The sequence below is a fragment of the Rhinolophus sinicus genome, linkage group LG03, assembly GCF_036562045.2.
Source record: "Rhinolophus sinicus isolate RSC01 linkage group LG03, ASM3656204v1, whole genome shotgun sequence".
NCBI classification, from domain to species: domain Eukaryota; kingdom Metazoa; phylum Chordata; class Mammalia; order Chiroptera; family Rhinolophidae; genus Rhinolophus; species Rhinolophus sinicus.
In genome coordinates, this window is record NC_133753.1 from 29,305,046 (window position 1) to 29,320,011 (window position 14,966).

At 43.4% G+C, this 14,966-nt stretch overlaps 2 protein-coding genes across 6 annotated transcripts in view; one reads left to right on the plus strand and one right to left on the minus strand.

The window, feature by feature from the left end:
- The first annotated feature begins 870 nt into the window (after positions 1 to 870).
- On the plus strand, positions 871 to 9,966 carry PIGH (phosphatidylinositol glycan anchor biosynthesis class H). 4 transcript variants are annotated; one of them, XM_019733340.2, is made up of 4 exons: positions 874 to 1,145; positions 5,690 to 5,899; positions 6,427 to 6,474; positions 8,157 to 9,966. In XM_019733340.2, the coding sequence occupies exons 1-4, from the start codon at positions 966 to 968 to the stop codon at positions 8,247 to 8,249; spliced, it is 531 nt and encodes a 176-aa protein (XP_019588899.1). In that variant the 5' UTR covers positions 874 to 965; the 3' UTR covers positions 8,250 to 9,966. The 4 variants fall into 4 exon arrangements, with proteins under 4 accessions (XP_074183415.1, XP_019588899.1, XP_019588898.1 ...); XM_019733339.2 differs by having other exon boundaries at positions 875 to 1,145; positions 6,394 to 6,474; XM_019733337.2 differs by having other exon boundaries at positions 885 to 1,145; positions 6,391 to 6,474.
- The window catches only part of PLEKHH1 (pleckstrin homology, MyTH4 and FERM domain containing H1), a 48,970-nt gene continuing 43,016 nt past the window's right edge, over positions 9,013 to 14,966 (minus strand). For both annotated transcript variants that reach the window (XM_019733623.2, XM_074327312.1), the window contains 5 exons: positions 14,028 to 14,170; positions 13,767 to 13,896; positions 12,713 to 12,799; positions 12,260 to 12,406; positions 9,013 to 11,280 (listed from right to left, as the gene is read on the minus strand). In XM_019733623.2, coding sequence (XP_019589182.2) covers positions 11,119 to 11,280; positions 12,260 to 12,406; positions 12,713 to 12,799; positions 13,767 to 13,896; positions 14,028 to 14,170 — 669 coding nt within the window. In that variant the 3' untranslated portion in view covers positions 9,013 to 11,118. The remainder of the gene's footprint in view (positions 11,281 to 12,259; positions 12,407 to 12,712; positions 12,800 to 13,766; positions 13,897 to 14,027; positions 14,171 to 14,966) is intronic.

Here is a 14,966-nt window from a genome sequence, read left to right on the forward strand (position 1 = left end):
CAGGGCTGAAGTATCATAACTCTTAACAGGCCACACAGACACTCTTGGGCCACATTTGAAGGAGAAGGAGGGAAACCACAGGCCACAATTACTCACAAGTTTAATTTTATTATCCATACTTTCTGCGTTTTCCACTCTTGCTTACCTCCCAGTTAGGACTTGTCTACCTGTTCAATGCTCCACGCTGTGGTTTGGGAGAGAGAATTCCCAGGCAGTGAAATTCAAACTCCCTAACAGGCCCTACAACTCTCAGGAATCTGACCCCTACCTACCTCCCCAACTTCCAACTGCGTTCCCTATGCGTCAGCTTCTCTGACCTTTTGATTCCTCCAATAAGCCAACTTTGTTCCAGCCTCTGGGTCTTTGCTTTTCCTGATCTTCTTTCCTGGCAAATTCCTCCTCCAGAGTTCCCCCAGACCAATCTGGCTCCTCATCCTTGTATCTCGAGAGGCTTTCCTGAATACCCTGTTGAAAAGTCCCCAAGCCATCCCTGCTGGTCATCTTATTGCCAACAGCACTCTCTGAAATTACTTCTATATTTTTTCTCTTACTAGGAAGGAAGCTACTTGAAGACAAGGACCTTGTCAATATTGTTCACCGCTGTATACTCAGCGCCTGAAACTTCCTGGCCCAGAAATGAATGGATGGATGAGAATGAGCTGTCTCCTTGGGGCGTATTCTGCCTTAGAAATACAAATCAGTTTATCGAGCAAAAGCGCGTTAATAGCGGTTTTTATCTGTCCGCTGAGTTGTTAGTCCCCTACGAGTCTCTGGAGTAGATAATCCTAGAATTCCAGCCGAGCAGGAGTACGAAAAACTTAACCTCCAAAACAGCCCCTTGGGCTCTCGGCGCAGAACTGAGGCTGCGCAGAGCTTGGGAAAGGGCGTGGCCAACCCCGCTCTCCGGAAGTGGGTCCAGAGCGGGCGGCTAGAGCGGCGGGGCCGCTGAGTGGGACGGGCCGGCCATGGAAGACGAGCAGAGCTTCTCGGATATCTGCGGCGGCCGCCTGGCCCTGCAGCGGCGCTACTACTCCCCATCCTGCCGGGAGTTCTGCCTCAGCTCCCCTCGGCTCTCGTTGCGCTCACTCACCGTTGTCACCAGCACCGTGTGGTTAGCGGCCTACGGACTCTTCACTGTCTGCGAGGTAATGGAGCGTGGCGCCCTCCCTTGGTTAGAGTCGGGGACTCAGGTTTAGAAGGATCTTTAGGGTCCTCGGATCAATCCCGGACCTCTCGCCGACCCTCCTACAGTCGTAGGGCCCGGGGGCGGGAACTCGCTTGTTCTGGAGTCTCCATTCCGCTGCTGGACAGCTCTTTTCATTACGTTCAGTGGAGTTGGTACTCCTGTGCTTTATCCCTCTCATCGTCGCTGCTCTGCTCTCTGGTTTCACGCGGCATACATCGAGTCCTTGCACGACAGCCTAAAACTTTAACTTCCATGTGCTTTATGTAGTACATGCTTATAGTATTCATTTCCAAGGGTTTAGAGAACTGTTAAGTGGATCGTCTTCATCCATGACTTCCACACCTCAGAGGAATCACTGAGAACAATACCTTAAGTACATAGAGTCTTCCAGAAAGTGTCTTTGCCTCCACTGTGTGTGTGTGTGTAGCTTGTGTATATATACACACACGTTATTTAAGAGCTTGATAGTTCTTCCTAACCTAATCTCTGTTTTTACATGGCAATCTAACCCCACCTGCTCACAACCGCTTTCCCAACTTCAAGAACTTTCTAAAGAATTATGAAGTTTCAGAGATGGGTAGTTTCTATGCTCAATTTACAGACTCATGCCTATTTTTTGAGCCTGTTTTTTAATCTCTAAAATGGAATTAATATCTGTCATACCAGCTTCACCGTATTGTGAGGGTCACACGCAGTAGTTTTGTGATAGCCCTCAAATAAAAGGAATCGTCCTAATTGCCCTTTTCACGATGAGTTTAGTTTTGTATGTAGTGTCCTGAATTGAATATAATATTCCAGGCGTGATCTGATCAGTTTTAAGTGCAGCTGGGCTATTTATTTCTGTAATTTTATTTTATTTTATTTTATTGGGGAAGGGGAACAGGACTTTATTGGGGAGCAGTGTGTACTTCCAGGACTTTTTTCCAAGTCAAGTTGTTGTCCTTTCAGTCTTAGTTGTGGAGGGCGCAGCTCACCTCCAGGTCCAGTTGCTGTTGCTAGTTGTGGGGGGCGTAGCCCACCATCCCTTGTGGGAGTCCAATTTGCAACCTTGTGGTTGAGAGGATGCGCTCCAACCAACTGAGCCATTGGGGAGCTCAGCGGCAGCTCATTGGGGAGCTCAGGTGCCGTGTTCGGCAGCCTTCGGAGTAAGGAGCACGGAGCTCTAACCACCTGAGCCACCGGGCCGGCCCATATTTCTGTAATTTGATAGCGCTTCCTTGACTGCATCCATTAACTTTTTTTGCCACCAGAGCATATTTCACAGCATGGAATTTAGCATAGATGTATGCATAATTAAGACTGCCCTAATTTATACCAAACTGTATCTAAAAGTTTGTTCATAAGTCAGTTGAAATGGTTAATTTGCCAGGACAGTCCTTCCCCCACCCCCAAAAAGATTTAATTCATAATATAGTTGAATTTTAATACTAACTTGGCCATGTGGTCATGTGAGGAAGAGGGAACAGATATTAAATGCCCACTGAGTGCCAGCTGCTTTACTGAATGTGTCTTTTCAACCTTAGAAGAAAACCAGGGCTCAGAAAGCAGAATAACTTATCTAAAATCACAAAGCTAGTAAATGGCATACCTGGCCTTCAAACCCTGGCCTGTCTGACTCTGAAACCCTTTCGTTTCCACTAAACTTTGATGTCTTCTCCTTGGGGAGGGTTTGCTTAAGCAAAACTTTTAGATAGAGAAGTTTATTTTTAAGCTAGTTCCCTTTTGTACTTGTCTCTTTAATCCTGGTCTATACTACCACTTCCCCGCCATCAAGTACCCAGGACTCAGTAACCGCATCTTCTTTTTAAACTCCACTGCAACACTTCTTAAGAGCTATGTGTACCAAAATTTCTTATTTTTCTTCCTAGTCAAAACTATTCATCAGGGTAATGAATCTCAGGAGTGAGAAGAATTATGACGGAATTCCTTAAAACATGGCTTAACTTCAACCTAACTGAATATTGAATTGTTAAACAGAAAAATGAAGTAGAAAAAAATGTAGGTAATAATGAAGTTTTAGATAAGGATTGCCTTCTTGAAAAGCTGATATGGATCAAATTCCCTAAGGATTTTCTGCTCTTCATCCCTTCTTTCCTTCCAGTTTTTGAATTCACATTTCTATTAAAATTCCAAGTTTTTCCCTTATTTATTCCAGGCTGGAATGTTCTCCCCCTTCCCTTTTCTCAACTAAGTATATGTATCAATAACCACCACCTCCTCTGCACCAATTAAATCCTGCTTCCTTGGAAATCTTCATGGGACATTCTTGTGTGCTTTAATCCCCTCCCCCGCCACAATCCTATTTTATACTTGTAGTCAGTATCATAATATTCATAAAAAATATTTTATCTATGAATTAATCTTGCCTCTAATAAATCTGTAAGGGCCAGTACTAAATTTTATTTCTTTCAATTCTTCTGTAATTATAGCGTTAGTGCAAACTCTGTACAAGACACTGTGCTAGGTATTAGGCATTTAATTAACTCAAAGTAGATATTTCTGGAACATCAGACACCCAGCACATAGATTTCTCCATTCTCCAATTGTTAATCAACAAATAATTATCTAGCATAAAGGTCAGCAAACTTTTTCTTTAAAAGGCCAAATAGTAACTATTTTAGGCTTTATAGATCTGTCTAATATTCTTCTATTTCTTTTTCTTTATTTTTTTTTAAACAATCCTTTAAAAAATATAAAACCCATTCTTAGCTCAAGGTGGACCAGACAAAAATAGACCACAGGCCCAAACAGTTTGCAGACCCCTGATCTAACACTCTAGATCCTTGTTAAGAAGAAGTAGAAAGAAGTAGAAAGAAAACCAGAGCTGGTCAGTAAAGTGGTAAAAACAGATTTTATTCAGAAACTATTGCAATAGGAGAAAAGAGACCTTTGTATAGAACTGGGCTCAATTCTGAATATAGCATGAACAAGTGGTAATTTATAACCTAGGAGCAGGGTGGGGGTCAGTGGATAGAAAATTACTAAAAGGAAACATTAGGGGGAAAGAGGGATTCTCACTAAATTGACAGGATTCTTGCTGAATGCAGGCCAGGGTGATCAGATACCAACGGTGGGGGTTCTCTCTAAATTGACTTAGGAAGATCCTTGCTACAATTGGGCAGCGCAGACCCAACAAGGATGGACACCAAGGCGGAGGGCTTAGAAGACCTTGAGTAGAGTTAGGTCAAGGAGGGCATCTTGTCAGTACTGAAGAATAATAAGACACTAATGCCTTCAAGGAGTGACAGTCATAAATTACTGAATCTCTTGATTCTAGTAATTCTATATAATAGCTCTTTAGAAAAAAGAAAACAATGCCACATGAAAGAAACACATCAACAGAAAAACACATTTCAACTTCAGAAATGGCAATAGGTTATAGGAAGTGGAGGAAGCATATTATTTATACTTCTCTCTGTAGGTATACTCTGTATGTGTTGTGGAGCCTATGTTCTTTAGGATGGGTAAAAGGGCACAAAATGCAAATATAAGAAAATTGCTTCTGTTGTGGCCTGAGAAGGGATGTAAACCTTATTTGATTGACTATTTGGAATTATCAAAATTTTCTATTAAAACATCATCTGGATAAAAAAAAAAAAAAAAGAAAGAAATGGCAATAGGTTGTAAATGTGTCTTAGAATCACAGGAATAAATACCATTTGTGAGCCCTTAACACATCAGTTAGTCCTATCAGCTAATCAGTCAGCCATAGTACATCAGTTTGTCACAACCCAAAATAACTAAAAGAACCCTAAATGATAATATCTTTATTATTTAACAAAACAAGAAGTCAGGAGGTAGGAAGGCTCAAAAGGGCATAAGCTCAGTAGATTTTGTTTCTTTTCCTCTTGGTGTACTTTACTTGTCCTCAGCCTAACTTGCTTTCCCCATGGTCTGACAGAGTCCATAGTAGCTCCAGGTATTAAAACCTCAGAATGAAGGGACCTATCTCATTTTCCTTTGATCCTTTTTAAGATGGACTTAGTTTTGAAGGAGCCCCTCCAGCCGACCTCCCCTCACATCTCATTGGCCAGAGTTATGTCATGTGACCATCTCTAAACCAATCATTGGCAGGAGTGGGAACCAGTCATGATTCACTCTATTAGGAAGGTGGAGGGGTTGTTAGGTTGTTGAGTAGTATCTATTACAACTGTGCTAAGCATTTTATTATTGTTCAGTCTATGATTTTGCACTATATATTCTGCTGAGGGAGTGTTTAGAGGAAAAGGTCTGAGTCCTTAAGTTTCAATTTTGGAAGAAAAATCTCTGAGTAATGGGATGGTGAATATTTTGCTGATGGAGGTTGTCTTCCCCAGACCTTATTTGTTGTCTAGATGTATTTCATCAGATGCTTATATAAAAGTGATTTCCTCTATGCATGTTCTTCTCATCTGTTCAACTCACAGCAGAACAAAGGTTTTTTTCCTAGAGCTGATTATTAAACAGCAGACGTGTGCAGAGGACCACTTGGTAATCTTACCGCCTGTCTGGCTCTCTCTTCAGAACAGCATGGTCCTCTCTGCTGCCATCTTCATCACCCTCTTAGGGCTGCTTGGATACCTCCATTTTGTGAAGATTGATCAGGAGACTCTGTTAATCATTGATTCCCTTGGCATCCAGATGACTTCATCCTATGCCTCTGGCAAAGAAAGTACCACCTTCATTGAGATGGGCAAGGTGAAAGATGTTATTATTAATGAGGCTATTTACATGGTAAGTATTTAAGTGATAAATATTACAGGCCTCTTTGGAGGAGGGAGCCCACGGAGTGTGCCTGGGTCTAAATGTCTTAAAGCCTAAAGTATTTGATGTCACAGAATTAAACTTGAGGACTCTCTGTTCCAGTACTTGTAGTGTTTCCTTTTTGGCTGGCGGGTTTATAAACCATAAAAGTGAAATTTATACTGAAAAGATATGTCCCTTTATTTTTAAAGAGACACAGCAGTTTTTCATGGATAGGGAGTCAGCATTTCAACTTTATTTTCTGGCCCAGCTTCAGAATCATCTCTGGTTGTTGCTGTTGCTGTTATTTTTTCTTTTTTCATTTAAACAATGAGAATATACCTCTTCCTCACTTCAAAAGCTATCAGGTGTTCTACTACTCAGAGAACCATTTATGAAACAGTTTTGAGTCTTCCCTTAAAGAAAAAGAAAACAAAATAAGTTTCACTTAGATCTCTGCTGTCTGGTTTATTTTCTTACAGCAGAAGGTGATTTACTACCTCTGCATTTTATTGAAGGATCCAGTGGAACCACATGAAATATCCCAAGTAGTACCTGTCTTCCAGGTGAGCTCAGAACACTTTGCTCAAGTTTCTTCTCCAAAGAAATCCTCTACCTTTCCCTCCTTGCTGCGTATCCACTGCTACTTACGTTCAGTAGGAATGTAAATTTTTGTTGTCAGGAGTATTTGAGGATACCTGAAAGCTATTTTTAGTGAGAATTAGGATTTAGTTATTTCAGCTGGGAGGGAACTCGCTCTGTCTAGCCATCCCTGTGCTCTTCACATTATCTTTTCAGTTCTCTCAAGCCTCAGCACCATGCAGGCTTGAGTCGGGTGCCCACTTCTGTTCTGCTTGCAGCAGGCCCAGTGCCAAGGCAGCTTCCTGACGTGTCAACTTGTTCGAGGTAGAAATGTTATTAGAATTAGTTATTTCAGAAGCTCCTTTCTGAGACAACTATAGGCTTTCAGAAATACTATAAGTTTATACAAATTTTAGAGGAAAAATATATAGCAACTCCTGCTTATAAATCACCATTCATCTACTTTGAATGTGTTAGTCTATCAATATATGCTTTTACATAGATGTTACTGATCTACACATACTGTTATATACTGTTTTGTATCTTGCTTTTTAAATTTAACATGCATATTTACATGCATTTACAAAGGCCTTTATACTTACTATTTTAGGTAGTAATTATATCATCATGTTGAATATTAGTTTATTTAGCCGCTCTGTTTCTAGCTTTTGAAATCACATCCAGGTTTTTTGTTTTGCTCTTACAAAAAACAAAACAAAAAAACCCACTTATACAAACATGATTAGAATAAATTACTTTATAGGCGTATAAAGTAATTTATGTATGCAGTTAACTCTGCCTCACTGCCCTTTTTCACAAAGGACATAAGGCAGCTAAGCTAAAATTCTTTTGCATTATAGTTCAAAATTATTTTATTAAAGCTTATGAGTAGTTCCATAGATTTTTTTTTTTACAGTATTTGAGATTTGGCTCTAGAAATTGGACAACTTTACCATACTTTGGAGAATTTGTGCTTGTTTTTCTACAGTCTTGGCTAACAGTGGGTTTAGCTATTTTTTAGTTTAGTATGTAGGTAAAGGAATTTAGTTATTAAATTTGTATCTGTTTAAATGACAGAGACTTTTCATTTTTCCTTGTTATTTACCTATTAGTATTTCCTCTTGTTTTAAACTATCCATATTTCCTCTATTAGTCAAGTAGAATCTAGATATTGAGTATGCATTTGTAACAATGTATATATTTTGGTAGCAAACTTATTAAATTTGCTTTCCATATATATTTTTCCCTTTCTGTGGCTTTTAATTTTGGTTGTATTATATTTCATTATACAAAATATTTTTAAATATTTACATATTAAACTGCCCTTCTTGTGTCTGAGGACTGTCTCACTTTGTGACACTTCCCTAGAGGGTATGTCCTTATTATTCCTCTTGCTTGCTCTTAGACAGAGATCATGAAATTTAGGCAGATTAAAAACTGTTTGGAGCTCCTGCTTTGCACAGTTCACAGGCTGGGCTATGGGCCTAGTTAGGGATTCCTTCCAACAAGGTTTTGTGAGGCCCGAACTTCTGCCTTTCTGAGTCCATACCTGTGCCATGTAGACCACTTGGTGTGGGTGAGAGATTGAGGTTGCACATGAATGCAGCACTACTAAGCACTCTCTTACATTCATCTTGACTACGCATTTCTCCCCTTTGGAATTCAGAGTGCGAAGCCCCGGCTGGACTGCTTGATTGAAGTGTACAGAAGCTGCCAGGAGATCCTGGCACACCAGAAAGCCACATCCACAAGCCCATGAGTCCCAGCATTCAGAAGGCCAGTATTGTCTCCCGTGGGAAATGACTCCTAAGCCCTGGGGGCTGGTGTGTTTTCTGTATTCTAAACCATGTGGACAGTCCTAAACCATGTGGTCAGTCCTAGAAACCTGGATGGATGCAGTGGATCTCAGAGCCGTGAACAGGTGACTGGAAACTCATTGTGTGACGTGAGCAAAGTATTGCTGTGTATGTCATGCTCCCCTTGTAAGGTTTTGCCTACTTTACCAACTGAGGGGAGACCTTAAGAAATGATATGTCAAAAGTTATGTCAACAAAGAACACTCTGTGAAATTCCTAAGCACATTCAAGTTTACTTTTTGTTGAAATTTGTGGAGCAAGACAATGAGACACTGACATCAGATCTCTTGAGAAAGACGATTTCCCACTGCTGTATAAAAGTTAAGAAATAAAGTCAAGCCTTTCAGGTACTGGTTAGCAGGAAGAAATTTCCTACAAAAGACACTGTCCACTTAGCTCCTGTATCCGTACAGGGCTAATTTATGATAACTCTCTTATTAGGTTGGTGCAAAAGTATTTGCGAGGGTCGCCAGTTAGCTTAGTTGGTTAGAGCCTGGTGCTAATAACACCAAGGTTGCCGGTTCAATCCCCATATGGGCCACTGAGCTGCGTGCTCCTTAAAAAAAAAAAAGTAATTGTGATTTGAAAGGTTAAAAATTGCAAAAACTGCAATTACTTTTGCACCAACCTAATAATAAATCTTCACAATAAAAACATACACAATAATTGCCTTGTTCACAGACAGATGCTTTTTATTGACACACATAAATGTGGCCTGTCAGTCACGGCTGTGAAACACATTAATACTCTTCTGTTACTCAGCATTGTCTATGGTTTCAAAAACTCCTTTTGCCAAGAGGGATGAGACAAAAGGCCTGACAGAAATTCAGCTTGGGTTTCTAAACATGTTAAAGAAGGATAAACACACCAACTTTTGGAACCTTTGTTTGTAAGGCAGTTTCTTCTGTATAAAATTCACAAACTAAGGGAGGATTCCTGAAGGGTTGGAAAGGAGACAGGGTGGGAGAAATAGCTCGATCCCCAAATTCAGTATGAACACAGCTCCATTCTTGCTTCCTTTTTGTTTGGGATCCTGATTTTTTTTGAACTCCCAGGTAGATAATATCCTCATTGGCCTTCGAGACATGTCAGATATTACAAAACCAGAATTGTAATTTCTGCCTTTTATACCAGCTCTGGAGAGGGGTTTTTCAGGAGCCTGTGGTACATGTGACATGTCGACTTGTTCGAGGTAGAAATGTCCCAGCTAGATCCCAATTCCTGGGGGAAAGGCAGGAACAGAAATGGGAGATGGCTGTAAAATTGCCAGTCTTGCAAAGTCAAGTTCATTGAAAAGAGGCAGACACTCTGATGTGCTTCTTTTTTCCATCATGCTTGTCAGTTTAAAGGATGAGCGAGGAGACGCTTACAGCAGCTGAGGTGTTCACAGAAACTAGTTGCAGCCTTGCAGTTGTATAGTGTGCAACATACACACTTTGTTGTCTTGTAGTTGTGTAGTGTGCAACATACATACTTTGTCGGGGTTCAAGGCTAGGGTCTTGGATGCAACTGCTAAACCCATACAGTTTTCAGCACTTTATTGACAGATGGTAAGACTGCCGTTAGAGCTGTGAAATAAAACTCAGTTTGTCCAATATTGGAAAATCAGAGTACAAATAATCTCTTTCGTCTTGTTTTCTGTTAAGGGAGGGTGGAAACAGATCATCTGTGCACTCCACAGAAGGTCTCAGTTGGGGCTGTGGGAATACTGGTGTTAGGAAGGCAAAAGGTGAAAGAGACGTTCAGTTTCTTTCAGCTTATGCTCTTAAGCTAGGACAGATATCACACAGGGTATGTGCCCCCGTCCTCAAACTAGTTCCCAGCGGAAGTTCGCCAGAAGTCTTCAGGAGCAAATCTAGGCCCATGAGCCCAGAGGGGTCTTCTGTTTCTGACTCATCCTTGGTGGCCTCACAGAGCAGCAAAAAGCAGAGTGCATTTGCTTGGCCTTGCAAAGAGTGAGGAAACAAGTGACGACCACCTTATCCTACAGTAGTGAGCACAGCCCTCACTGAGCCTTGTCCAGTCGTTAAAATGAGACAGAGAGGTCAGGTTGGGCCTACCTGCCTGCCCTTGCTTGCACTCAGTGGGCTTACAGTCCAGTGTGAGGGAGAACAGCTTCAATCTCAGCGTGGAGAGCTTTTCCTGCAAAGACAGGAGCTGCTGCCCCAAAGGGGCACTGCAAACACCTCTTTTGCAGTAGGGGAAGGGGAAACATGAGCCTTCCTTTTTCTCTAGCCCTGTCAACACCTTTCCCATCTGGGAAAGGACGTCTAGTTTTAGTGAGTTCTAGGCTTTTGTCAGAGTTCAGGTGAATTGGAAATTTTAGTCCTATCCTATGCAGGAATGTTGGGAAAAGTTCAAGTATAAATCCCCACATAAGGACGGTATACAATATAAAAACTATTAGCGTCCCTGAGAGTATCAGTGGGGAAAGCCCTGACGCCCTCAGTGCCAGTAACAGTAGACATCCATCCCTGTCTGTCTAGAAGCAGGCAGCATCCAGAGCTCAGTGTTCTTGTAAAAAAATAAAAATAAAAAAGTGGTTTTTAAATTGGGTCTGGATTTTTAAAAGTTGGGCCCTGAAACATTATAAAGCACCTAGAAAGTAAAGGCTTCATGGACACTGAAATACACATTTCACAGAACAAACCGGGGTGGAGGCTGGGCGGAGGGCTGTTAGACCCATCACAGTAGTACCACGCCCCAGGATACATATCTGCAATCCCAGAGGCACCAGGTGGTGGCGGGGAAAGGGCAGGGGAGGAGAAATATTCACAGCAACGTTGGCCCCTTGGCGGCACATGGAACAGAAGCAAAAAACTGTCGTCCATCCTGTTCCCATGGCTTGCAGGCAGCAGGCAGGTTGGTGGGTGGGTTCACAGTTGCAGAGCAATGGTTCATGTAGCTGGCCATGATGAAAGTAGCCTCTGCAATCTTGAGACGACAGAGAAACAAAGGAATTGAAGTAGACTTGGCCTGAATCCTGGCTTTCACTTACTAGCTGTTATACTGAGTACATAACCTCCCTGGACTTCAGTTTCTTTGTTTCTTAAATACCCACCTGGAAGAAAATGCCCAAAGGGGATCATTATTACTGTGAGGTTCAGGGGCCCAGTGAAATGGGTGCCTGTTGGTCTGGAGGTCCTCTGAGATGCACTGTACCCTCCTGAGAATAGGAGGGGTCGACATTCTACTTTGGTTAACTCCAAGCTAGGGAAGGGGGCCTCCCTGGAAGAAGGGGTCTGTATAGCCTCTCACTTGGCAGGGGTGATACTAAAAGGAGAAGGTTTGGCAAACTCCAACTTTAGGCTTAAAACAACAGTGTTTCCAGTTACTCTCAGAAGGGAGTCAGGAGCTATACATCAGGACTTAGGTCTCCAAGTCTTCGTAGTATTTTTGCTAGTAACATTACTGAATAGGAATAAAGCCCTTAAAGCAAAAGAGGTCTTTGGATGGTCTTCAGGACCACAAGGAAGGGGGAGCAGGTGCAGACTGTCCCACTTTACGACTAGTGTTGGGACAGCAGAACCCAGGATAAGGTGAGAGCATCCTGAGGTGGAAGCTGCCCTGGCACTGGGCCTGCTGCAAGCAGAACAGAAGTGGGCACCCGACTCAAGCCTGTATGGTGCTGAGGCTTGAGAGATCTGAAAAGATAATGTGAAGAGCGCAGGGACGGCTAGACCAGAGCGAGTTCCCTCCCAGCCAGCCGCTCACCTACAGCTCAGCAGTGACTACTGAGGTGCAACTCCACCTGGATCCTTTGGAGTACTGAATGAAGAGGACAAGGCCAAAAGTTTCATTTGGAGCAGGGCCCTTCTAGAACAATGTCATCACTCCAGCTTCCTTTCTAAGCTCCCAGCCCACCTCTTCATACCAGATCAGAGTAAAATGTTTTAGCAGCTCTCAGACCCACCTCGGGAACAGCCATCCGGAAGATCAGCTTCTCACTGTGGCCTTTTCCAGAGCTCTGGTCTGGAATGGTTCTAATCACAAGCATGAAGTCATCGCGGCAGCCACCAAAGGTCATCAGTGAAGAGTAGGGGTAAGTGACGTGCACTTGCTGTGAGAAAGAGCCAATCAGTTGTGGGGAAACCTACCTGTCTCCTGAGCGAGGAACCAGCATCCCCTGTCTCTTCTAAGCACATGTGGCTTCAACCAAGAAGGGAGAACTCGAAGTGGTCATAACCTGGAGATCTACGTCTTCAATGTCTGCAATCTGTGTCTAGACTAGAGAGCAGCAGTGCTTGGGCAGGAAGTGGGGGGAGGGGGACCACGGTCACTTAGCTCAGGCGGCTGCTGAGTCCAGAGAGAAGAACAGACCGTTCAGGAGGAGGGGGTCAGGGAGCCAGCCCCCATCCTTCCATACCATGGTGGTGTGGTCCAGGATGCTGATGCCATCCTCATTCACAGCAATCCACACCAGAGTGCTCTCCTTGGAAGACAGCTGTACAGGCTGGGGAAACAGCAAAATCGCATCAGACATATCCACAACTAGGGATTCTGAACTATGAGATCCTTCTGAGGAAGAAGACACATCCAGGGATCTGCCAAGCAGTGATTCCCAACCTTTTTCTCATCTTGGAAAACATAAAAGGTGATATTTGTCCAGCATGCTGGAGTAAACAGACAGGAAGCATCTGGCCTTGGAGCTCTGGCTACCTACTAACAATCCCCAGGTGAGGCATTCACTTTCTTGCAGTACCTACGTATCACCCTTCCTGCCACAGCACACTGGTTGGGAAGCTCTGTGCTATACAGAGGCTGCTCTGTCATGGGCATGGAGAACAGGCTGTTTTCTCCTAGTTCTCAGAAACTGACAGCGTTCCACCCAGTCTCGCCCAGCTGAGGTGCAATTGCTTCAACCAATTTCCTAGGGACAGTACAAGAGGAAAGCAAGAATGCAATCTTACAGGCTTTAGACCCTGCTCGTGAGAAAAGTAACTATTTGGTGGACAATTCCTAGAATGACTAATGTTCACTGCCAGGGCTGCAGTAGGGCAATCCAGATTTCCTGTCTCCTACCCAAATAGCTGGGGAGAGACAGACGTCACCTTTTCAGAAGCTTTCCCCAACTTCCTAGACCAAGTGGACCCCCTCTTATGTGCCTTTATAATTAATTGACCCTATCTGTTTTTCAGGGGTAGCACTGAGGAAGAAGTCAATAAAGGAAAGATGAGGGTCACCCAGAAATAAACTTGGCCCCAAAGCAATGAATAACTGCTCTGGATCATGGAAATGGGAGTAGGCCAGAAATGGATGGAGACAGCGACCCCTGGTGGTTTCTAGTGCAGGCGGGCGCTGCAGCCTAGACCGGCTCAAAAAAAAAAAAAAACGGCAAGAGGGGCAGGATAGCTCCAGGAGACAGGGCATTCCTGAGGGCGCGGTAACCACTCCTTCCACTGGAAACCACCTGCATTTACCTGAGCAGCAAAGAGCTTAGCACCAAAGAAGGGCCACTTCCGGGCCACCGTCAGGAAGATGCGGATGCACTCAGGAGGGGAGCAGCCCTGCAGTGCTGCCCATTTTGTGGTCAGCTGGTCTGCCAGGTGCCTGATTTGGACAGATGGAGAGAAATGGTGCCAGTGAAGTGCCAACAGGTTTTCATCACAGCTCTGAGGCCCTCCCTTATTTTGCAGCCCATGCCTCCCCACAGCGATGCCCCACGAGACCTTGCAACCTACCTCAGCTGTTCAGCGGGTGCCCCGTGTCTGTAGCGCCTTGGGTAGAACCTGTCCAGGACCTGTTGTAGGTGATGCTGCGCCTTGGAAGGGGGTGTACCCCCAGGGTTTGGTGGGATGGGCCTCTCCAAGTCCCCATACTCTACCTATGGTAGAAGCACATGGACATGGAGGGACAAGTCAAGAATCTGGACATGGTAGGGGTGGCGGTGGGGACAGGCTGTTGAGAGAGGTGAAAAAAAACCATTACTCCATTACTTTATTGGTGAGGTGTGAATGGATGTGAAAAAACACTTCTTGTGAACAGACCCTTCATCTCTAATTTCACATACACTAGAGAAACAACCTTGGGGCCCTAGAATATTAGAGATTATCTAGACCAATTTTCATTTTGCAGCTCAGGTTAAGTGCTTTATCCAAAGACATAGTTAATGAGTGGCGGACAAAGGAAAGCAATGTAGAAATTCCAGCTTCCAATCCAAAAATATGGGATACAGGGTTGAAGATACTATAGATCCTAGAGTACAGCAGGTCCACGAATAACGTTTAGTTCTGTCATTTTGTTATAATGTTGCTTTGCTGAAAGTCGCAGAACCTACTGACAGCATTGAGGACTGATTTACTCTAGCGCAGAGTGTTTCAAATGGGGCCTTTGATGTCGGACACTTGGCTCAAATCCCAGCTCTGCCACTGACCAACTTTGTAACCCTGATCAAGTTACTTAAACTCTATGAGCTTCAATTCCTCATCTATTATGTGGGGATGAGAACTTAATGGGATAATACACATAAAATATTTAGCGTAGAGCCCTCTATAGACGATTCAATAAATGTTTATTAAAGATCAACTGTTATGATTTCCCCTTCCTCTCCAGCACGTAGAACCAGACTCTTTCTTATGGGAACCATTAGGTATCCCAGATGCCTTTGGCAAGATGGCCTC